This window comes from Camellia sinensis, chromosome 4 (assembly GCF_055761805.1).
Source record: "Camellia sinensis isolate YWXY chromosome 4, ASM5576180v1, whole genome shotgun sequence".
NCBI lineage: Eukaryota > Viridiplantae > Streptophyta > Magnoliopsida > Ericales > Theaceae > Camellia > Camellia sinensis.
The window spans coordinates 166,141,192-166,167,157 of record NC_138964.1 but is presented as its reverse complement, the minus strand read 5'-3'; the positions used below and the strand labels follow the sequence as shown (position 1 = coordinate 166,167,157).

Sequence of the window (25,966 nt, the reverse complement as noted above, 5' to 3'; positions counted from 1 at the left end):
GAAATTAGGCTTCATAGGGAGCCTATGTTCCACTAATGACCTATCCGGTCTTGGCAGTTCATTATAAGACTATGCAAAACAATCTTTATACCTCTTTAAGACCATCAATAACTGGTCCCTGTCAAGAGCACTTAACCAAGTACTGATGTAAGTGGGTTGCTATGCAGAACCTTCCCCTAAATTAACTTCTTCCAAAGGGTTTTGTATTTGAGAACTTACTAATGCTTCTCTTTTGATTTCTTCTGCCCTTGAAGCAATTTCTTTGCTTTGTTCTGCTCCCACTTTCTCTGATTCAACATCTTTGTCTTATTCCTCATAGACAAATCTTCCTCATAGACAAAGTCTGTCCATAAGGCTTCTTCTTCCTGTATTTCCTGGACTTTTGTTTCGATGTCCAATGCACAGTATTTATCAAAGGTCAAAGGCCTGACCTGTTGTTGTTCCTACTTACAGCCAACCACCATGGCTTCCTTCTCTTGTTCCTGAACTTTTTGGACTATTGATTTTAAGTCCAATGCTAAAAACTTGACTAAAGCCAAAGGTCTGGCTTCTTGGGTTTCATTTTCTTGCTTACAACCAGGCATCATTATCATCGTTGATGACGAATTCTTCATCTGTACTCTCCTGTACTAAGTGCTTCAGGTGTGCTGCTTCCTCATTAGTTGTCACTTTGGTTGAACCATCAGGTTTTCTCAATATACTGAGTGGTGTCACTCCTTCAGTGTATAACTTGGCTTCTGCAAAGTTAGCATAATCGACAAAGGGTTGAGGGTCTGCATCGATCTCCTCTGTCTCTCTATTGCATAAGGCCATCATTATCTTCTAATGTAGAGAGGAAGGCACACATTTATTATTGTGAATCCAATCCTTACCAAGTAAAGCATTATGCATAGCATTATTATCAATAACAAAGAATGCCGTCATGCAATCTTTGGTTCCCATACTTTGGTTAATGGGCAAAATACCCTGAGCCATCTGCTTATCCCCAGCAAAACCAGCAATAGTTGTGCTGGTTGGGATTAATCTGGGGTTCCTTTTTCCCGATTTTTTCAAAGAGGATTTCTGAAGCAGGTTCACTGTTGCCTCATTATCCACCAATACCCTATTCATTTGTATCTCATCAAAAAAAGTCTTGATATACAAGGGCTTAACATGTTGTGTCATGGATGTTGTAGGATACTCAAAAGGATATGAGAGATTAATATTCACTTCCTCACTCTCGTCCTCAGTTTCCATTGGTGTGGCCACTTCAGATTCATCTTGAACCATGCTAACATTTGAATCTTCACTAGAAACTGGAATATGGTCAATCTCCTGACCTTTTTGGTTTCCATCTTCAACCTAGAACTCCTGTGGTAATATATGCACCATATTCACTGACACTGTACGAAATGAGCCAAATTAAACCACTGGCTGCACTTGCTTCTTTTCCAAGCTAACTCGTTTAGTTATTTCAGAAGTATTTTTCATGTTGCATTCTGATACTTCAATACTAGTGACTTCCTTTGAATGGTCTGTTCTTGCTAATTTTTCGACCAAAAATGTCTGTTCAGCCATGAAGGCTTCAAACATCTCCTTCTTAACCATTTCTTTTCTTTGGCTTAGGTCAATTTCTCCTTCTGTCTCACTGTCGCTTTCTATCAAGGCCTTTTCAAGATCTGCTAAGTTGGATCTTTCCTTTGCTTTCAGTTCAGAGTGAACTTTAGCCAACTGCTCTTTGCTGAAATTTCTTTTGTTCTAAGGAGTCAATTTTAGACTATGATCTAATTTTGGACTTTTTCTTTCTTCTGTCTGGCATTTGGCTAGGCCAATGAAAAACTCTCTCCACTTTCCTTCAGATCCTTTTGGTACTGAGTGTACCTTTGCTGGATCTTCCTCCTTTGAGACCTAAAAATTATTGGAACCATATTGGGTTCCTTTATTTTTGGGTGCTTTAGTAACACCTAATTATTTGGAGCCACTAAGAGAGGTTTAACCATTCTACCCTGGTCTCCAACAACACTTCCCTGGGTAAGCATTTCCTTAGGCTTGTTCTGCATGACAAACTAATCTGGAACCCCAGGTACCCAAGAACTCACTAGTTCAGTTGCTGAACTAGCTCTTTCTGCTTTCAAAGCTAGCTTCGAAGCTGCCTATGGAGGCCACTGCTTGGCCCTAATCCCCTGTCTTGAGCCTTATTCAAGACTTCTATCAGAGTGGTTACCTTACATCTTGTTTGAAGCTGATCTAGGAGGCCAATCTCTGGCTCTAATTCCATAACTTGAGCCCACTTCAGACCTCCTCTGAGGATGATTACCCTTCATCCTGTAGTTATTGGGTGGTTTAAACTCATGCAGAGGTTTCTTACCCTTGGAGTGCACTCTAGCGGCTGGTGGTCCAACCAAGAATGGTTGTTGTCTATGACCAGTTGGGTATGGCCTCTTGTTGTAAGTACTGGTTGGTTTAGGGCGTTTCTGCACATCTTTGTAATATTATTTTCCATCAATTGGGAGACCTTTCAACCATTTGTAACTTAACCTACATCTGGGATATATCTTTTGCATGACAACTGCCTCTAGAGAGTCATCATCCAACGCCTCCTCACTGGAGTCCTCCTTTTGGTCCGCAAAGTTTTGTCCATCTGCTAGTGAACTTCTAATATCTTTCTTGGAAACAGTCTGACTGGCAATATGCATTTGCACATTAACCTCCTCCAATTCCTTCAAGGATAGGTTTTGGAAGTCAGACACACCAACATTGGCTATAACTTCCCCAATCTTTGGGAATGGGTTAGTGTCAATCCCCATAACTTTCTCTACTTTGGCTGGGAAATTTAAACTCTCTTTTTGAATTTGTTCTTGGATCCTGTTCTGAAAACCAATACAGTTTTTGGTTAAGTGAGACCAAGAATTGTGCCATTTACAATACATTTTTCCTTTATGTTCTTCTAGAGAAGGAATTTTAACTCCCTTTGGTAACTTTAGGAAATTTGCTGTAAATAAGAGTATTTCCTTTGAAAGTCTTTCTTTTTAAACTGCTGGTCTATTATAGTATCCTTATGAATTAACGCCTCACAGGTCATAGGCTCTTTCCCTACGATCTTTGCTACATTAATCTCATAATTAGGGTCTCTATAATAAGTCTTATATGATGCATTACTTCGATCTTGTTCTTCCTCAGGTAATGATTCATATCTAGATACCTTATAGGTTAATTCCACTAAGTCTCGAAACTCAGTTGAGTCAAACTTCTTTTGAAACCTAAACTTTAAACCAGTTTGAGCCAATCTCACAAATTCAGGCTCTGGTAGAATGACCCTACACTTGTTTTGTGCTCTTTTGAATCTGGCAATAAATTGAATAGCCTTCTCATCAAGCCTTTGACTCAACCTTGCCAAGTCTGCCATGGAAACTTCTGGCTCCATTTGGAAGAATTAGGCATGAAATGCCTCCTCTATTTGTTGCCAAATTTGGATAGAGCCAAGTGTTAGGTTAATATAGCATATAAAATCTGCCCCAATTAGAGAATTTGGAAGTTGTAGCACTTGTGTCCTTTAAAGATTTTGGTAAGTGTATTTGAACCCTTTATTTTATTTTAGGAATCTTTGGTGTTGTTATGGGTTGGTTTTGGAGGAGTACAATCCGATTTAAACTTGTTGGGTTTGGTTGTTTGCGCTTATTCATGTCAAAAGTTTCTTGGAGACTTAGAAATTCCATTCTAAGGTCGACACCAGCCTTTCTAAGGGTCGACTCTTACTTGTTGGTGAAGTTCTGGAAGTGTTGCAAGAAGATAGGGTAAACACTAGACTGAGAGAGGATCGACCCTCTTATGTCTGTGTGTTAGTTGCTGGAAGATAGGGTAGACACCAGACTGGGAGAGGATCGACCCTCTTATGTTTGTGTGTTAGTTGATCGACCCTCTTATGTTTGTGTGTTAGTTGCTGGAAGATAGGGTAGACACCAGACTGGGAGAGGGTCGACCCTCTTATGTCTGTGTGTTAGTTGCTGGAAGATAGGGTAGACACCAGACTGGGAGAGGGTCGACCTTCTTATGTCTGTGTGTTGGTTGCTGGAAGATAGGGTCGACCCCCTCCTGTCTAAGGGTTGACCCCTGCGTGCTTTTTTCAGATTTTTGAGGTCCGAATGGGCCCTATAAAGGGGGTTTTGGGGCCTATTATTTTATTTGACCTTAGGGCTTTTCCCCACTACTATAAATCGGCCCAAACCATTCCTTTTCTCATGATTTTCTTTCTTTTTTTCCTCTTAAACCGTGATCTCTCTCTTCTCTCTCTAAAACTCAATTTTTTCACTTAAATCTCTAGATCTACTCACCTAAAGTGATCTTCTCACCTTGCCCCTTTGAGATACATTGTAGAGCTTGTCGAGGGCTTCATTTTGATCGGAGCAAAACATTGTTTCTCCTCCATTGAATTTTGGGTTTTTCTTCTTTCTTCCTCTTCTAAGCTTGAGGTAGGGATATTCTACTCTCCTATATGAGTTTTAACATAGATATTGTCATCTTGTATAAATGGTGTGATTTGGGAAGGTTTTTAGTGAATTTTTGGTTGGTTTCTATATATATAAAAGATGGGTTTTCTATTTGGGTTCCTTATGGGCACGAGAGGTCTTGAACATGTTATACTTGAGAAGAATTGATGAAATTTGGTCTTAGGTATAATATTTGATAAAGGGGGAGATTTGCCCTAATTTGAATTAAATGAGTTATTTGTATAAATAACGAGATTGACTTGGAAATTATGGAATTGAAAAAACATGTGATTAAATGGTGTAGTTAGATTAATAAATCACTCACCTATGGGAAAAATTGATAAATTATCTGTTGATAGATTTATTTATCTGTTTAGAAATATCTGCTTTGGGCTATCGGTGGAGGATGGCCATGATTGTTGTAGAAATTGCATGATGATTAGGTGAATTGAAACTAATCAATTGGATTATGTCATTGAATATGACGGTTTGATTAAAACATTGAATATGTGATTTAATTGGTCATTGTATATGACAACGTGTTTAAATACATTGTATATGTATCTTTGTTTGGGAGGAGATAGGAGATGTACTCCATTGTTTGGGAGGAGATAGGGGATGGACTCCATTGATAATTAAGTTGGCCATAGTGTCTAGGGTGAAAGTCCCAAAATCTTATATATATTTGGGTGCCGATTCCCTCGAACGTAGTTTTGTAAAATGGCAAGAAATGGAAGTGTATGAATAAATGTTTATGATTGAAGTATTGATAAATGAGTTGTAGTTTCATTTTGAATTGTTTAGATGACGATGATCTATGTCCATGAATTGATTTGGATAAGTAAATGTAAGTGAATGGAAGTATGGATGTCAATGTTGATTGGTTATGAAAAAGGTGTAAGTTGGTTTTCAAGTATTAAACATTTATCGGATGCTAATGTTTTAGTTAATTTTCATATACTGTTTAGTATATCTTTACTGGGCTTTGGTTCACCCTACTTGGGACACCATTTTTCAGGTACAAAGGGCATGCCACCTCCAAGAACATAGCTTGGGAGGCTTAGGGGTGGAAGACTCCATTTTACATATTTTGTTTGGTGTTAAATGTAAAATTTCAAGCCAAGGGCTTTATATATAAAGAGTTAGAACTCTTTTTTTGTTGTAACCAAGTGTTAATTTGGAAAACTATAAGCCCTTTGGGCACCTATTTTTGTTGTTTAGAAGTTAGAGTTACATACTATAGTTTCAAGATGAATGTTTATGAAAATGTAATGCATATAATATCTTTTGTAAAGGAAACTTTGATGAATAAAGAGATAATGTTTCCCCTATGTTTATGACAATTAGTGAATGGTTGTCTTGTACTTTTTTTTAGGGCGTTACACTTAACTTTATGTAATCATTATTGGTAAATTCACCACATTGGGTTGCGAACCTGGCAATGTGTTCTACTGTTGATTGGTTTCCATTCCCATAAAAAAGAGCAAATGCTGGTATTCTAAACCCCCTTGGGTATTCATGCACTCTATGGTTTCCTAAACACAATAGTTTGAATCCGTAGAGCCATAGGACCACACATTTCTCTGACAATATCTGCAATTTGGTCCCTAGGAATCATATTTTGTGCTTGTTAGACTACCACTAGAGGAACAAACACATGATTTGATGGAGACCCTTGTGCCTGAGGTCCTTTTGGTCCATAGAGAGGTATATTTGGGACTGGTTGTCCTTGTGATACTGGCTGCTGTTGAGGGTATGGTTGACCTCTCTGAGCCTGACCTGCGAAAGGATCTACAAAAGGTGTTGTAATAGGAGGAACATGTGTTGTTTCTCTCCTAGCTATAGGAAACCTTTCTAACCCCTCAAGTGTGAATTCGAACAAGGGATTAGTAATCCCCTTGCATTAGGTACGACTTCGAACATGGGATTTAGAAACATTCTCATGCCATTTTCTTGTGTTGGCCCAGATCTACCAATTTGTATGGCTTCGCTGTTAGGTAATGAGACATTTTGATTTATCATAGGCCTCGAAAGAGGCTCATACCAAGACTGAGGTATAAGTGATGCTCTTTCATAATTTTGATTACTAATCTGACCATTAGTATGTCCATTACTTTGCATATGTTGTTTATCTCTAGCCAATCTTTGTTGAGGAACATTTAAATTTTCCTCCATATGCCTTGTGTTAGCTGGTTGATGAGAATTCATTCTATCCATAAAGGATATTATCCATCTTTCCATTGTGTTCATTAACTGCTGTCCCATGGCATCTACCAAGCCTCCCTATGAATTCATTGGTTGAGTAGATGGAACAACGGATGGTCCAATTCCATAGCCTCGTCCAATATTTTGAACATGTGGTGCATGTTCTAAATTACTGGTATGTTTGACCATAGTTTCTGATGAGATAGGTGCTTCCATAGGATGTGTTATCACATTATCTTTTAGATCAGGTACCTCTACCTCTCCTTCCACACCTTCTTCCAAGCGTTCATTTTGTCCTTATCTCTTATGTCTAGCCATGTCAATTAATCTCAATGGGCGTGCCAAAAATATATGTTAGCTTTTTGACTTTCGAAGGTTAATATTATAATTTTAAGCATGCCAGCAAGGATTAATCAGTCCTTACAGAAGATTAATTACCAACCAATTATCAGACGAGTGTGTTTTAATTCTCTCAGCCTCAATGAAGAGGACTTTTCCTATGGTTTGTTTAGAAGAATTTAGTAAATAACAATTAAGTGAAGAATAATTTCAGAATTTCATTAAGTAAAAATGAAAAATTTACAATGATCTGACCCAGGCTCGTAGAGGTTTATAGTAACGGGCTATTTGAAACTACTCCTATGAATGAAGTGCAGTACAAGAATTTGAAATATAGAAATGTAAAAAATTGGAAGGGAAAACAAAGTAAATAAAATTGGGTTTTTGACCTGAGTATGGATCCTTCACTCTAGGGCCTTCTCTGCTATTTATACTTCTCAATGATAACCGTCGAAGTGGGTTTCTAACTGTCGAAATGTCCTTCTATGATTGCTGAACATGCTCTCTCACAGTTAGCCCTACTATGCCACATTTGCAGTTAGACTTCTTTCTTGATTTTGAATTTGAATTTTATGAGTAACTGTTAGGCCACATCACCTTATATTCCTCGATCGTTCCAGTGCTACACAAACCCATTATTATCAATATGGGCTGATACGTGTTTGATTGTGGTTGACAACTTGTATTAACTCCCTAAATTGCCCTCTTTATGCCATGTGTTGAATTGTGATTGGTTTTTACAAATTATACAACCAACAATTATATATATAAAAATTATTATGTAAATTAATATTTTATATTATACAAATATTTAATAATTTATTAAAATATTTTTCAATCTAATTAATCCACGTAAGACCGTTCAAATTACAATTCAATTTATAATTTTAGTAGAAGTGCTGTAGAGCTCTAATTAGAGCTGCTACAGTGCAGCTCTAATGAGTTGTCCATTTATAAAAAAAAAAATAAAAAAAAAATAAAAGACAAAAAATAAATTAAAAAAAGACAAATTAATGCTCCATTAAAAAAAAAAAGTCTAAATCATTTTTGATAATTTTAATTTCGAACGGCCTAAACAACACTGGGCCCTTACTTGAAAGCAATTTCAATTTTGTCGTGTTTGTAGTTAAAAATTAGTGGAAGCAGGAGGAGGATATTGTCGTGATGGATTATTATCAAATTAGTATTTTGTGTAGCCTGCTCTGCTCTGCTCTGCTCTGCATCCTCATTTCTCGCTCTCATCTCATCTCACTCCATGTTGATTTCTTGGAAGAGTTCCAGCAGCAGCGTTACAGCTCGATCATCATCATCCAATTACTCTGTATGTCGGCGGCGCTGCAGCATAAAAAATGCTGCTTCCATTCTCAAAGTTGCTTCTCCTCTTCGTCTTCATTGCTGTCTGAGAATTGAGGATACAGCTGTTGAGTATCATCAGGAACTACTTCACTCCCAATTGAATACAAACAATGACACAACCACCACCCAAAACCATGACCTCAAGAAGAAGCCTGACCCTGAGTCCAAACAAGTTGTTGGTGGTGGTGATGCAGGAGGAGGAGGAGGAGGAGTCAATGGAGAAGAAAGTAACAACGAGGCGGGCATAACTGGAATTCAAGTCCCCAGACAGCGATACATTCCCATCTCTAAGTCTCAGCTTTTGGATTCCATTCTACTCATGTTTGACTCCCAACAAGAGATTGATCATTTTCTTCTCCTCTCTTCGTAAGTTTCCACCCATAACATAAAACCCTAATGCTCTATTTGCTTCCTATCAAATCATTATTTTATTTTTAATTCATTTGTCGTTATCTTTTTAAACTAACCAAACATAAAAATGAAAATTTTGATAGAATTAATGATTATTCCATTCTACCTCATTCCGGTGAACCAAACAATACACTACCTAACCCAACCAAATTCGAGAATATATATATATATATATATATATGTGGGGTTGGATTTCAAGCGAGGTTATAAAAATTTTGTTCATTAAACCTTATATTTTCTTTAATGATGTAATAATTAATTTGCCCCATCAATATCCTCACTAGGTAGGAGGATATTGATACAAGAAATTTCTATATTGATAGTTTTTTCTTCCATAGAGAGATCAGTCCTATTCGCCCACAGCTTTGTGGTCCATGTTCAAGTTCTGGGAATCAATTTCTCCACAAAAAAAAGTGGGGGGAAAGGTTACTTACTACCTCTCCCCAACCCTATAGTTTTGTTTTATCCTCGATGCAAAATCGAAAGACTGTGATGACAATGTAGGAAACTCTCGAAAGTTTCGTGATTTCATCTCCTTCAACCTTGCTGTTGTTTAAGACTAACGGAAAATGTATCTACTTATTTCACTTCAAATTCCTGATTCAAATACAGTTTACACGTTTCTGTAATTGTAGGTGCCTGGATTCTATTCTTCACGCCGAGCACAAATGCATTTTAGAGGAAATGCGATTGGACTATAACTATACTCATTCGACCGAAGAGAAGGGAACTAGTCGGAATGGCTCAGATTGTTCAGAAAAAGAAGTCATAGCCAATGGAAATGAATCTAACTCGGCTATAGAAAACACAATTGGGATTGGGAACACGGAAGAATACAGTGAAGACAAGATTGAACCGGAAATGCCAATTTCTTCATATTTTAGCCTCGACTTGAGACATCTCTTGAATTCTTCACCCAAAAATGTCAAGAGAAATTCTTTAACGGAGTCCAGGTTCATTGCTTCTTTTATTGCAGAATGAGTAGACTAGCTGATGTCATGATAGTGAGAAGTTATTTGGTGGTCTTGGAGCAATACTCCACGCCATTCACATTGCGCTACTTGTCCCTTTGTCTCCTAAAAGCGAAGAAAAAAGCGGTGGGTCTCATTGTTTCAACCAATGAAACACTAATTGGGGCACTACATGGATTTGCCCCAAGACCATATAATCTTCCCATGATAGTTTGATATTGGTCATGTATGGTTGCTCCCTAATATGCATAGATACTGATGTAGGACATGTACATAGCACAATATGGACATGCAAACTTGATATTTGTTAAAAATTAGAACACAGACATGTTGGTAACACATTGAATACTATATATATGCATATATTATAAATCCATAAAAAAACTAACATTATTTAATTAAATTAGAGATAACAAACACACAAATAACAATAATATTATCAAGATATCAAAACAAGAAAACCACTAAATAAATTTCAAGAACTATGCATCCATCGCATTTTTCATGTGATCATCATTCAAGATTTTAAATTTTTTTCGACGGTAATCAAACAGTTCATGATTCCACATTTGATACATATAATCAAAAGATTGTCCATTTAGAAATTGGCCAACAACTACAATGAAGGAAAATATTAAAGAGTGATTCATTGGCAGTGGTATTTTCAAATTTCGTGCAAAAACAGTTAAAAGACTTCAGTGAAAGAAAATATGAAAGAGTAATTTTCTAGTCTATGGTATCATCACTAAATAGTTAAGGTCCTTAAGATTTGATTGTATTCTTATTTTGATATATTTCACATATTTCCATTAATTGTTGTGTACTACATCATCATCATAATATTAATAATAATAAATATTTGTACTTTTGTTGGATAAATTTTTTTGAGTGATATAATTTGTTTTTTCTTCACTCATGAGAAGTTACATGCCGCACTGACCCCTACTTGTTGCTGCTTATGTATTTAGTTTGCCATAACTACGACCAAATCTATCTTTTGTTTTTGAATCACGAATCACTGTAGTTTCTTACTTCTCATGTGGTGTGATTTTATTTATCTACTGATCGTGTGCTTATTTATTTTATTTTATTTTTTGGGCAATGATCTGGAACAAGTTTATATGCTGTTTCAGTTTGATAGTTATTAACTCTGTTATCAGAATCTTACGATTCGCGATTCGATTCACGATTCGATTCATAATTTTTGCAAAATCGATACGAATCTATAGGTGAATCTCTCTGTTATCAAAATCTTACGATTCGCGATTCGATTCGCGATTCGATTCGAATTTTTTGCAAAATCGATACGAATCTATAGGTGAATCTATTTTGGAAGTAAATCTCTAATGAATCGCACGATTTCACAATCGATTCACGATTCAATTCACTTTTTACGATTCATTTAATTTTTTAAATTATTGTGTCTGATATATTTTCAACTATTTCTTTCTCCATATTTTTAGTGAAAATGACATAATACAAGTTCTAATAGTGTTTAATACCAAAATAATCAACATATATACATAATTTGTTATTATTTTAGTGATCATGAAGTTTTCAATAAAATCCAATCAGATTCAGTCAGACCCAACATATTTTTAACATTTCTTCTCATTTTTTTCCCCTTTGAAAAATCATACTATATCTTCTAAAGATGTTTAAGATTAAAGTTACACTATGAATTATTTATTGCTATTTTATTAAATTGAATATAATTGAATATTACATATGTGAGGTCAGTTATATCTTTGAAAATGTTTTAGTTACTTAGAAAAGTATGTATGCTTATTGTCCAAATATCAATATCGTTGTTAATTATTGTTATTTTAGAAATTGATAATTTGTTTATTTGGTTATTATTTTTATTAAGAATGGTTGATAAGAAATATCTAAAAAGAAAAAAAGTATGATGGTGATCTTACATAAGAATTTTGTTAGCTTTTTACCTATTAAAATACGTGATTATCATTCAAAATAACATTTTTATTGATTTAAGTCTAAATATTTCATATTCACAAGATATATTTAACATCTAAATGTGTAAATATATATTTTTAAGTAATTTTTAAAAAGTGACCGAATCTTCACGATTCACGATTCGATTCGATTCACGATTCGGTACAAGGTCATTTCGATTCACGATACGAATCTCGATTTGACAACTATGGTTATTAATGTAGACAATAAGGTCCTTATTTTTAGTTGCTATGGAGCATTGTTTGAAAACCATCTAATAATTTTTGGTATTTTTGCATTCTTTGATTGTGTTATTTTCAGAAATAACACCAGGATTTTTTGTATCATTGGTATGGGTGTCCCTTGGTACGGATGTATTGGTTGGCTTTAGGTGCAATGAGCTTTTGCCCATTTTTTTGGTCTTATATGTATGTGTATATATAAGGAATCGTGTCATTGTTCTTATGGTAGCATGACTCATCATTTATGCACAAAGATGTTTTAGGCGAAGTTCATACTTATTGTGATTGCCTTTTCATACAGATAAATTGTGATCAATATTATAGTAATATTTTAAGATTCAAATATTGTAATGACTTAATGGCTTTTTGAGAAGGAAAAACCATTGAATCATGTTGAGGGTGTTGACACCCTATTTTACTCTCACCTCTAAAAAGAGTTGCAATTTTGCTCCTTGGAAAACTTCTTGTTCTCCTAGTACTTCTTTGTACTTTGTTTATTTTTTATTTAATCTTATTTTCTTGTTGCTGATCAAAAAAAAAAAAAAAAAAAAAAAAGGAAAAAAACTTGCTAGGTCATGAGAGAGGAAAACTAAATAGATTTGAATCATGTTAAGTGCATCAAGAGGGTAGATCTAAAGAGAGGCAAAAGATTTACTTTTATAAACTGTTACCATGAAAATTACACAGGGAACTTTGGTTTGGAATGTTAACTTGATAAGGTAGTTTTGGAGATTAGAGAGAAAATTAAAAATTACAAACTAAAAGAAAAAATGGAATATTGGTGGTCATGAAATGTCTGGAGAGAAAAGATGTCAATTAAACTACTAGAAAAAATCAAAAAGATATGAGGTCTAGTGTCATTAAAAAAACCATTTTATGTTGGTGCATGTCACTGGTGCCTCGTTCATATAATGGAATATAAACAAATAGCTTGAATAAAAACACAATTTACAAGTATATAATTGTATATATAATGATATATTATATACATGTACATATTTATCAAAAAAAAGATATATTATATACATGAACATAGTTATTTGGGTATGTAAGTGCACATATATGAACTATTTAATGACAGTTTGGATCAAAGTAAAACATTAAAACAGCTTCTTGTATCATGCCAAATAGTATCAGGATTTGACAAAATTGTACTAACATGCTTGAAGGAAGTATACAATTCCTAATTAGTGCATTGTTCATAAAGAGATTGTCGAGTCGATGGACCATTTATTGCTTCGTTGTTTGGCAGGCATGTGTGAGCTTGGATTTCTCTTTTTTCAGGGGTTGGTGGGTCATGCCTTGATCTGCCTGTGATTTCATGTCAAGTTGGTAGATTAAGAACTGTACCAAGAGGAGTGCTGGTGTTTGGAGAGTTCTTCCCTATGCTTCGTTCTGGGGCATTTTTAAAGAGAGAAAATAAGTTTCTTCTACTTTGTTGAATCTTCAAGTGTATAGATAAAACTTTTGATGTGTAGGAACTATTGTCTTTTGAGGCTCTTGGGGGAAAGGGGAACTTCTTTTCTTTCATTAATTCCATAAATATTTGTCCTTTGTTACATTTTTTGTTTTTCATTCTTTTGTGTGTAAAACCCATTTGTCCGTTGGTGGTGTCCTATTTTTTACTTGTCTAAATAAAACTCTGTTAAAACCATACATCAAACTCTGTAGATACAGTTTTCAGCACTTGTTTATTCCCTCTAAGATGATTCAGTCAGGCAATGGTTTTGATGAGAACAATGAATTCACTGAATGACATGCTCTGATGGTTGTTCAATTTACTGATTCTCATTATTCAGCTTCATGCTTTAGTTGGATCTAACTGATTTTGCAAAATTGCCTGTAGAGTTGCTGTTGCCACTCGTTTCCAGCGTGCTTTCGTGCAGCTTCTTTATAATGCTCAGTTTGAAGAGCTATCAGCCAGGGATTTGATTTTGACTTCTGCATTAAACAGTGATTATCTACTTACTTTGCCAATATATGTTGACTGGAAAAGAGCATCCGAGTCCAATGCAATAATATTCAGGTGAATTTTGGTTACATTTATACCTAATTATGCATCTTCTTATAAGCATGGGCAGATTTTTTATTTTTTTGGGTAATTGCAGATTTTTTTTTTGTTAAGCTAAAGCATTAAGTATATGTATGCTCTGTTTGTAGCTGTAATAAAGGAATATAAATCATATCATAGACTTTGGATTATTACCTGAGAAAGACACAGATGATTAACTATGTATACTAATATTAGAACTGGGTAATCAACCTTACCTTTTATGATTATATTTGGGACTTGTCTTAAACTATAGTTTTATACTAACAACTATGACTGTAAAAGAACAAAGAAAAAAAAAGGAAAGAAAAGATGGTGGATTGAGTAATGATGAGCCTAAAAAAGATAATCTGCCCAAAATATATGATTCTTTCTTGAATGGACCACATTGTGGAACAGTACAAAATTTATGGAAAAGAAAGAATATATTTTACATTTCAGCCCGGTTTGTCAGCTTTTTGGAAAATGATACAAAGTAAGATGTCCTTGTTCATAATAGAAAAACTATCCTCTGATGAATTGTACAACCATTGGGTTTCGACCGACAAACAAAAACGTAACAATCTAAACAACAAGCTTATGAATAGAATTGAGATTCTATCCAAAGAATCTCTATTATGAGAATGCTCACTAAATAATGCAGTAACTGTGAGAATATATTGTATATATGGCATGGTCATGTATATTAGGAATTAGGTGTATGTATTTCCTTTTTCAGTCATTCCTTGTTCAGCCATAGATTAGGGCTATATAAACTAATGAATACTTTGTAAACATACACAATTGAATATACATAAAAACCTTCAGAAATCTTACATGATATCAGAGCTATCATTCATTCTGGCTTCTGATTGATTGAAGTTCCTTCTTTGTTCAAACTTTCATCTAGTTCAGAATCTGCCTTCGTTGAAATCGCAACCCCTCGAGCACTAGAATCACGACCCATCCCACCTGGTTTGAAACTCCTCTAATTCGCGATTGAACAACCTCCTCTGGCTCGACGGACTCAACTTTTGGCTCACAAGGTTGAGTTTTGGTTCTGATTCTGGTTTTGGACTCGATCAAGTTCTCTGGTGGTCGACCCATCTGTGTTCATCGTGACCTATATGAGTTCGAGTCATGCCCATCGACCGTAACCATTTGATTCGCCAAAATCTTGGTCGTCTCCATCTGGTTGTGCGAGGTCTACTCTCTGTCTCTCTCTCTCTCTCTTGTTCGACTGGTTCATAGGGTCAATCTGATATACATAGGGTCATCTGATATACATTACTTTGGTCTATTTTGGGTTTACTATACTTAAACCCCTCAGCTTTTTAGTTATTATCCTTCGACCCCTGGTTTGGTATTTTGTTTTATTTAGGGTTTATTACACTTGAACCCCTCAATTTTCTAGTTACTATGATGTTTCTGGCTTTTGATGAGTGTGCTTTTGCCATCAGAAAGGCCATTGGAAGTATCATTGTCCAAAGAAGGGATGTTTGTCTGCTTCGCCTGTGTCTACCTCGTCTTCTCAGCAGTTTTCGATCAAGTTCTACACTCCTCTTCTGAGTACCATTCGGCCTCCCACTGGTTTTACTGCATCTACTCCGGCTCTTGATCCTGACTTGGCTTCATTGACTACTCAGATTAGTCCGTTTCAGCATACACTGATTAGTCAGTTTCAGCATATATTATCTATCTCTCAGCTATTCTCGTCTGCCTCCATTGTTTCCTCTCTTCATTTAGGTTTGCTGGGGTCTTCTTTAGGTATTTCTTCGTCTGTCTGGATTTTTGACTCCGGTGCCTCTCATCATATGACTCCCCATCTCTTTTTACTTTAAAATTGTACTCCTTCTCCCTTTCCTATTACTGTCAATGCTGTTAATGGGTCTGGTATGTCTGTTATATCTGTTGGGTCTGTCCTACCGTCTACTATGTTTGCAGCCTCTATTCCATCTGTCTTATATGTTCCTCAGTTATTTGTTAATTTATCATCTATCAGGCAACTTGATGCCTCTAGTTTTGATGTTATCATTTCTTCTTCTATCTGTTCCGTGCAGGATCGAATATCCAAGCAACAGATTGAGACTGGCTATAGAGTTGAAGACCTCTATGTGGTGGAGAGCTTGCATCTGCCTATGACTACCTCTCCGGCTGTTTGTTTTTCTTTTCAGTTAGATTCTTGTCAAGTCCTTTCTATTTGTGGCATTCCAGATTAGGGCATTTGTTTGCTGACCGCTTACGGTCTTTAGCTCTGTCAGGTATATTGGGTAAAGTTTCTCCTAGTTAACTTACCGAGTGTCGGGGGTGTAAACTTGCCAAAATGACAGCCTTATCTTTTCGTAAAAGTACTTCTATATCTGCTACACCATTTTCTTTAGTTCATATTGATGTTTGGGGCCGTTCTCCTGTTCTCACCAAAGGGAGTTCTGCATACTATGTGTCATTTGTTGATAACTGTACCTGTTACACTTGGGTTTATCTTATGACTCATAAGTCCGATTTCTATCAGATATATCGTACCTTTCAGTCTATGATTACTACTCAGTTTGGGTCTACAATTAAAGTGTTACAGTCTGACTTGGGTGGGAAATATTTTAAAAATGAGTTTTGTGAGTATTTGGCCAATTTGGGTATCATTCACCAAACTTCTTGTACAGATACACTTGCCCAAAATGGTCGAGTTGAGCGTAAACACAGTCATCTCCTTGAGACAGTTAGGTTTCTTTTTCTCTCTGCCTTAGTTCCGACAGTTCTTATTATTGCTTTTCTTTTCAACCGCATGCTTACTCCCTTTCTTTCTGGTCGGTCCCCTTATGAGGCTTTGTTCTCCCAAATTTTTAACTACTCCCTTCTTTGTGTGTTTGGGTCTGCCTGTTTTGTCCTTCTTCCTTGCAAAGATAGAACCAAACTTAGTGGCCGGTCTGTCCTTTGTGTCTTTTTGGGTTATAGTCCTACTCAGAAAGGCTATCGGTGTTACGACTCTGTTTCCCGTCGCCTTTATGTCTCCTGTCATGTTTATTTTCTCGAACGTCTACCTTACTTTCTATCGGTGTTACGACCCTGTTTCCCGTCGCCTTTATGTCTCCTGTCATGTTTATTTTCTCGAACGTCTACCTTACTTTCAGTTTCCTCCACTCACCGCCCCAGTTTTCAAAGAAGATTTGGTTTACATTGATCTGTTTCCTTCTGAGGTCCTGTCTGATGAGTACATCTCCACAGTTTGTCCTGAGTTTGTTTCATCTTCTCCTTCTATTTCACCTCTGGTTGCTTCTCCTTCTTCAGCTTCTTCACCTCCTCCTTTAGTTTATTCTCGTTGCAAGGCTCCTCCTCTACCAGTTGTCTTTGCCCTTGATGCTGATCCTCCTGCTTTTGATGACTTTGATCCTATTGCACACCGATATCCTACTCGTCAGTGTTGTCCTCTAAACAGTTTGGGTTAGTCTAATACATGTTTTTCTGTTTCCTATCCTACTTTTTTGTCTATTATTCATTCTTTTCCAGAACCTCAGTCTTACACGGAGGCCTGTTAGGATCCTAATTGGGTTCAAGGTATAGAGGATGAGTTATTTGCCTTGCAGAAGACTAACACTTGGGAGTTGGGTCCTTTGCCTGCTGGCAAGAATCTGGTTGGTTGCAAATGGATTTATAAAGTCAAGACTCATTCTGATGGTTCTCTCGAGCGATACAAAGCTCGCTTGGTTGCAAAAGGTTTCTTGTAGGAGTATGGTATTGATTATGAGGAGACATTTGCCCCTATTGCCAAGATGACTACTGTCCATACCTTGATTTCTGTTGTTGCTATTCGACATTGGCCTCTTTATCAGATGGACGTTAAGAATGCTTTTCTTAATGGTTATCTCACTGAGGAAGTCTATATGCGTCCTCCCCTTGGCCTTCTCCACTCCTTTGGGCAAGTTTGTCATCTGCGGCGTGCTCTGTATGGTTTGAAGCAATCTCCTCGTGCTTGGTATGATCGCTTTTAGACTGCTGTTATCGAGCTTGGGTTTCATCATTCTGTTTTCGACTCTGCTTTGTTTTTGAGACATACCTCGGCTAGTTTTGTTGCTTTCTTACTCTATGTGGATGATATGATCATTACTGGTTCTGACTCTTCTGCTATCTCTGAGGTCAAGCAACATGTCTTCCGCATCTTTGAAATAAAAGATCTGGGTCTATTGCGGTATTTTCTTGATATTGAGGTTGCCTCTTCTCCAAAGGGCTATTTCTTGTCTCAGGGAAAATATACTAATGAGGTTATTCATTGTGCCGGTCTTACTGATACTAAGATTTCTGATACACCTATTGAGCTTAATGTCAAGCTCAACTCTATTGATGGTATCCCTCTAGATGATCCCACTATCTATCGCGAGTTTGTAGGTTATTTAGTTTATTTGACTGTTACTCGCCCTGATCTTGCTTATGCTGTGCATGTGGTTAGTCAGTTCGTTTCTACTCCTCGCTCTACCCATTGGGTTACTTTGGTTCGCATTCTTCGCTATCCCCGAGGTACCATCTTTCAGGGTTTACTGTTGTCCTCTACTTCCTCTTTAAACTTGGTAGCTTATGCTGATTCTGATTGGGCTGGTGATGTTAATGATCGCAAGTCCACCTCTGGTTTCTGTATGTTTCTTGGCAATTCCCTGATCTCTTGGAAAAGCAAGAAACAACTGTTGTTGCTCGCTCTGCTGCCGAAGCTGAGTACCGTGCTATGGCTCATGCTACTGTTGAGCTTGTTTGGCTTCATTGTCTTCTTTCTGATTTGGGTGCCCCTTAGTCTTCTCCGACCTCTCTCTATTGTGACAACCGCAGTGCTATTCAGATTGCCCACAATATTGTCTTCCATGAACGGACGAAACACATTGAGATTGATTATCACTTTGTCCGACAGCATCTACAATCTGGCTCTCTCTCACTTCCGTTCGTCTCTTCGGCTTTGCAACTTGCGGACTTCTTCACCAAGACTCACACTACCGCTCGGTTTCAGTTTTTTCTTCGCAAACTCTCAGTGTTTTTTGCTGAAACACCTTGAGTTTGAGCGGGGGTGTGAGAATCAGGCCCAGCCCTGAGGGAAGGCCAAAGAGGCCTGTGCCTTGGGCCCCCAGATTTGGGTTGAAAATAGGGCCCCAAAATATGATTTTGTATTTTGGATATAAAAAAAAAAAATCCAAGTATTATAAGCCTAATTGAACATGGGGCCAAAAAAAAAAAAAAAAAATCATAATAGAGGCCCAATTCAACATGCTCCCAAAAACAAGAAGCACATCATAATACCCACCTTGGAGAAGAATGAATTCACGTGGGTCACTCTCACTGAAAGAAACATTGAAAGAAATACATCTTTCTCTCTCATATTGGACTGATCTCTCTCTCACATTGGACTGATGAAACCGTGAGTCCACCTTCAGCCTTCTCCTCTCCTCCATATTTGACGGACGCTATTGAGCATTAACGATTTTGGGCATCAAAACCGTGAGTCTTTCTCTCTCTCTCTCTCTCTCTATATATATATATATATATATATATATCACATTTAAATGGAGGAAGTTTTTACCCTAATTTCTTCCCTAATTTCCTCCCTAATTTTCCTTCTAATTTCTTGCCCTACATAATTTGTTCTTTAAATTAGAAAATTACCTAATTTATGTGCTTTAGTGAAAGTCTATAATTTTTGTTATGCTCTAATTATGAAAGTATATTATTTGCAGAGATCAGTGATTGTGAATTTGTGTGGATTGGTGATTATATAGAGTAGTCATGCCTCCTAAGAAGTATATTTCTGGATGTGAAAAAAGGAAAAAGAAGCAAAAATTAGAAAATTTTATTCAATCTCAATCGGAAGCGCTTGATAAATTTTTTGGTAGCAAGAAACAAATAGAAAGTTCATGTTTGGTTGATGAAGATTTGGTAATTGAAGAACTTAATCAATGTAATGAGAATGATAATGAAGATTTGGGTGTTGAAGAGCCTATTGAATGTTTGAATGAGAATGAAAATGAAGATTTGGTGAATGAGGAACCCATTGAAAGTGAAGATTTTAATGTTGAATATGGACCTTTAAATATTAATGACCCAAGTAATTGGGACAAGATTGATCAGAATTTCGGAGATTTATTAGTTGAAAGAGGTCCTATAAGAAGTAATGTTGTCAATTTTCCTAGAGATGACAAGGATAGACATTTCTCCTCTACATATTACATTCGAAGTTTATCAAATGGAGAGAAGCAAGATAAGAAATGGCTAGTATATTCAGATGCTTCAAACAAAGTATTTTGCTTTTGTTGTAAGTTGTTTAACGAAGATGGGAACAAGACTCAGTTGGCTACTAATGGATTTAAAGATTGGAAGAATCTAGGTCACAGGCTCAGAAGTCGTGAAACTAGCAATGAGCACATTACTTGTATGAGCAAATGGATTGAATTGGAAAAAAGATTGCAAAATAATGAAACAATTGATAAAGGTGTTCAAGAACAAATTAATAGGGAGAGAGAACATTGGAAAAATGTGTTACTAAGGATAATTGTTGTTGTGAGAACTCTTGCTAAAAATAATTTAGCGTTTCGTGGAGACAATGAGAAGATTTATCAAGAAAGAAATGGAAAGTTTTTAAGTTTAATTGAAATGATTGCTCAATTTGATTCGGTAATGCAAGACCACCTTCATCGCATTGAAAGGAATGAAATTCATTACCATTATCTTGGTCACAAAATTCAAAATGAATTGATACAGATGTTAGCGGGTGAGATCAAAAGTACAATTGTGAAAAGAATCAAAGAAGCGAAATATTTTTCAGTTATTCTTGATTGTACTCCAGATGTTAGTCATGAAGAACAAATGTCTCTTGTAATAATAAGATGTGTGGATGTTTCAACTAATCTAGTAAATGTGGAAGAGTTCTTTTTAGAATTTTTAAAGGTGGATGACACATCAGGATTGGGTCTTTTTAATGTATTTAAAGAGGTATTGTGTACACTCCAACTTGATATTGGTGATAAAAGAGGGCAAGGATATGATAATGGCTCTAACATGAAAGGGAAACACAAAGGTATACATAAAAGGCTCCTTGAAATAAATCCTAGAGCATTCTACACACCATGTGGTTGTCATACTCTTAACTTTGCACTTGGTGATATGGCTAACTCTTGTCCCAAAGTTATCTCTTTTTTTAGAGTGTTACATCGTATATATTTATTGTTTTCATCTTTTACAAAGCGGTGGAAAGTTTTCAAAGATCATGTGGAAGGTCTCACATTGAAGCCATTGTCACAAACAAGGTGGGAAAGTCGCGTTGAAAGTGTTAAAGCAATAAGATATCAAGCTCCACAAATAAGAGATGCTTTAAATCATTTGGCAAATCTTGGTGAACCCCATAATACAAAGAGTGAAGTTAACTCTTTAGCAAAATATGAAATTGAGAACTTTGAATTTTTGCTTGGCATGATTATTTGGCACAATTTATTGTTTGCAGTTAACTCAGTTAGCAAAATATTTCAAAGGGAAGACATGCATATTGATGTTGCTATAATTCAGTTAAAGGACTCATTACCTTTCTTGAAAAGTATAGAGAAACTGGATTTTTGGATGCCATAATTGAGGCTACAGAAGTTGCTACTCTAATGGAAATTGATCCAGTATTTCATGAAAAGCGTGTCATTCGCAAAAAGAAGCAATTTTGTGAGAATGTTAGTGAAGAGGTGACACAGACTGCTGAAGAATCTTTTAGAGTTAATTACTTTATGTATATAATTGATCAAGCTCTTTCTTCACTTAAGAGTAGGTTTGAACAATTTCAAGTATATGAGGAAAATTTTGGATTTTTGTTTGATTTGAAAAAGTTGAGTTCTACCAACAAGGAATGTTTGAAGACTTATTGTGTTAATCTTGAAGATTTTCTGAAAAATGATGAACTTTCTGATGTTGATGGGAGAGATCTATTTTCAGAGTTGAATGTCTTGAAAGAAGTTTTACCGGAAGGAATCAAAAGGCCAATTGAAGTATTAAATTATTTGAAAGCAATGGATGGTTGTTTCTCAAATGCATGGATTGTGTATAGAATTTTGTTAACTATACCTGTTACAGTGGCCTCTAGAGAAAGAAGTTTTTCAAAGTTGAAGTTAATCAAATCTTACCTTCGGTCAACTATGTCACAAGAAAGATTGAATGGGTTAGCTTTGTTATCCATTGAAAAGGATATGGTGGATAAATTCGATTATGCAAGCTTCATTAGTGATTTTGCAGCTAAAAATGTGAGAAGAGTAATGTTTATGTGATAGTTGGTTCAATTGTAAACTGGATATTGCTAAACTATAAAGCAACAAAACCAGATTTTTATTTTTTTGAGTATTTGTAATGATTGCTTCCTATCTTAATATATGAAAGTAAATTTTTGTTTATAATTTTAATGATTATATGTGCAAGTAAATTTTTTTGTGGCTACAAATAAATAAAAAAGTTGTTGTAACTTATAGTTTTATCCATCAATTTTTTTTTTTCAATGTAAGAGGCCCCATTTCCGAAGGTCGCCTTGGGCCCCCTAAATCTCAGGGCTGGCCTTGGTGAGAATATATTGTATATTGTGAGAATATATTGTATATATGGCATGGTTATGTATATCAGGAATTAGGCGTATGTATTTCCTTTTTCAATCATTCCTTGTTCAGCCATAAATTAGGGCTATATAAACTAATGAATACTTTGTAAACATACGCAATTGAATATACATAAAAGCCTTCAGAAATCTTACAGTAATAGGCTAATCTTCTAGTACTAATATTGTAATACCATGTCAGATGAGGCTCTCATTCTTTCAAAATTGTGTGGATAAGTCTAAAAGTACTAGGTTTTTTGCTGAAACAAGATTATAGTATGGGCATTCCGGTTTAGCAACATGTATGATGCTGATGTGCATTTAGTCCACTTATCCTATGAATTATGGCTGTGTTTGTTTGAAGGGATTAGAGAGAGGGGATTGGACTTGTGGGAACATAAGGGCCCACATGCCAGAATGTCTCCCATGGGATTCGTTATCCTGTGTTTGTTTGGGCAGACTACTAGTTCGGACCTTATTGCTGATCCCACATTGGTCCTTGGGATCCTCTCCGGATTATCTTCACTTCTTCATGCAGTGGCCAAAAATAATCTTCCAAATCTCATCTTATTCTTTGTCTGCTCTAACCAAATAAAGCATAATAATCCCATGGTGTATATGATCTGTTAGGATTTAGCTGTCAACCTTGTTTAGCAATCCCGTTTGACAAACACTTTTCTGTTGTAATATTTCCTATTGCTTTGTACTTGAGTGAGAGTTAGATGTGAATCGAACCCATTGATCGAACACCTGGCAAAGTAACTCAACCACTCGAGCGGTTATTTGTTGGCTCGAGCGGTCCTTTGATGCTCACAGCTTCTTAGGCCTAAGCTTCAAAATCTTGGATAGTTGCAATCACTGCTTGAGCGGTGAAAAGTTGGCTTAAGCGATCATTGGTTCTTCACATCCTCAGCCTTGTCTTACTAAGAACTAGTTTGTTGCATTAACTGCTCGAGTGGTCAAAAGTTTAGTTTAGCGGTCTATTTGGCATGACTGACTTATAACTGTTTTCTGAGATCAGATCTGGATTGATTCCTCTCCAGTTTTTTTTCTAGGTGTGCGAAACAAAAGAGCAAGAGAGCTTGTGTGAGATCCCGCATGAATTATTGGCAAATGAACTAGATCTCTGGGTCTTTCGGCTATGGATTGAAGGTCATCAAGTAGAAACCCCATTTTGGTTGGCTATAATACTTGGCCTCCCTATGGAAATGTTGCCTGATGATGAATACAAAAATGGTTTAGAACTCTCGATTTGTCAACTTTTACCCAGAACTGAATGCACCCGGATGGACTTTGGCTTAGCCAAACATCCTAACCAACCTTTCTAGACCTATTTGAGATGTATTGGATCCCCCAGGGTTCATTCCTTTCTATTCTCTCTTGGCCTTGCATAAGTTTGGAAAAGGGTACTGTCTTCTGTACATTATTTTTTGTAACAAACTTTAGATTTTTCAAAAACGCTTCACATTGGTCTGTAGCTTTTTCAAAGAGCTTTCCAACGATATAAGATTCGCTAAAATCTGATTTAAAATGAAGATTTGGTAGCTATTTTACGATTGCTCATCAATTTTTGACAAACGATGGCAAAATGGTCTTTTCACAAAATCTATAGACCAAACTTGGACCAGGCTTTTTCTATTTTATTTTGCGCCTATTTTATTATTTAAATTGGACCAATTTTTAGAAAAATGGGTGGTCCAAGCCCAAACCCATTTTAAAACATTTTCCATCACCTAGGGTTAGCAAAAAACACAAAAAAAAAACGCGCACAACCCCACATGGCCGGATCGGACTGCCCATAGGGTGCTTTTTCCAGGCCGAAAGATGCTCGGACTGGACCAGCTCTGTAGTGTTGCTTTTGGCTACGGTGCTTTGTTTTCATGTTTGGATCCGCAGTTGTGCAATCGATCTTATCTTGTTCCGTTTTTGTGAATCCGACATTGTTTTGAGTAGAAAATCCTTCCTACGAGAGCCTATATAAATCCCCCTTTCCCTTCCATTGTTTTCCATCAAATATTTTAGTTCATGATCCAATTCTCGAGTTTAGAATTCAAGTCATCCAAGACTTGAGTCAAGTAAGCTCTCCCTAGAGAGAATCCAAGGCTGTTTTGCACTGTTGTGCAAGACTTTGACATTTTAGTTCAAGGTTTCTTTGTTGATTTCATCTTGGCTGCATTCATCTGAAGGTGTGTCGGGAGTTCCTCTTTGAGTAAGGAGTTCTTGAGAGTAGAAATGTGTTTCTCGCGACAGTTTCGTTTTGAAGTTAGTAAGTTTTATTGTTTTTCTGTTTTCTTTTCTATTTCTTAGTTAGGGTTTTGATTTTTGTTTAATAGCTTGTTCTTATTTTTTGTTCATATGGGCATATGTGATCAAGCCATTATTGGCTTGGTTGCATGTGTTAGCCAATAAGTTCCTTAGCATAGTTAGTATTTTCTTTTAGTTTTCTTTTATCTTATACTTACTCTTACCATCATGGCGTGATTGAGTCATTGATTTTTGTTTGTTATGTCGGGGATCAAATCACCGTTGATTTGGTAACATGTATTATATTGGGTTGAATCAGGAATATGATTGCATCACTATCGATGTAGTTAAATTATTTTTTTGTTTTTCCCTTAAACAAGTAAAAATAATATGATTATTGTTTCATTTTAGCAATTGTTTTATTTCCATCATATAACGTTTTCCTCCTCTTTCCCCGCTTCCTTAAGTCTTTTTTTAATAGATGAGTATTTTTACTTATTTATTGTGGATGGATGCTTTACCCCTTTCTTTTCCTTATACTGATGGATTTTTTTACTTTTTATGTGTTTTGTGGGGAACATTGAGATAACTCACAAATAGGGTTGATTGGAATTCTTGACCTAATTTTTCTAAGGGTAAACTACCAATAGGTCGTAATAGTTAGATTAATTCCTTTTAAGTCCTATTAAAAAATAAGTCCTAGTACAATTGTACTAAAAATAATTTTTTGTGACGATTTTTTATATACGTTGCTAAAAATTGACAATTAGTGACTTTTTTTTTTAATCAAAGTTTTTATAATCCGTCTCTAAAACTTACAATTAATGAGATTTTTCTGTGATAAATTTTTTAAACTGTTGCTGAAAGTTAAAAATTAGTGACTTTTTGTGACGATTTTTTTAAATTGTCGCTAAAACTTATAATTAGTGACATTTTTGTTACAAAAATTTCAAACTATTGCTGAAAATTAACAATTAGTGATATTTTTTAATAGTGTGATGAAAAATGTCATTAATTATCATAGGACCAATTGGACAATAAGTCCACTTAGTAGGATCTACACGTAAATCTCCCTTTTTCTAATTGATGAACTCCTTTCTTTTTCTAAAAATGAACTCTTTCTCATAAAATCCGAATTTTCACTTTCAAACTATTTTTTT

General features: G+C 35.9%; 1 protein-coding gene across 9 annotated transcripts in view; it reads left to right on the top strand.

Annotated features, from left to right (window-relative positions):
• The first annotated feature begins 8,165 nt into the window (after positions 1-8,165).
• The window catches only part of LOC114289776 (DUF3754 family protein, putative (DUF3754)), an 84,465-nt gene continuing 66,664 nt past the window's right edge, over positions 8,166-25,966 (top strand). For 6 of the 9 annotated variants that reach the window (XR_003638721.2, XR_014365426.1, XR_003638723.2 and 3 more), the window contains exons 1-3: positions 8,167-8,732; positions 9,413-9,730; positions 13,793-13,972. Coding sequence is in view for 5 of the 9 variants with exons in the window: in XM_028233553.2 (XP_028089354.2) it covers positions 8,266-8,732; positions 9,413-9,730; positions 13,793-13,972 (965 nt within the window). In the remaining 4 variants the exon portion in view is untranslated. Of the gene's footprint in view, positions 8,733-9,389; positions 9,731-13,792; positions 13,973-25,966 lie in introns of all 9 variants that reach the window. The other 3 variants (XM_082922579.1, XM_028233544.2, XM_082922580.1) reach the window with 3 other exon arrangements.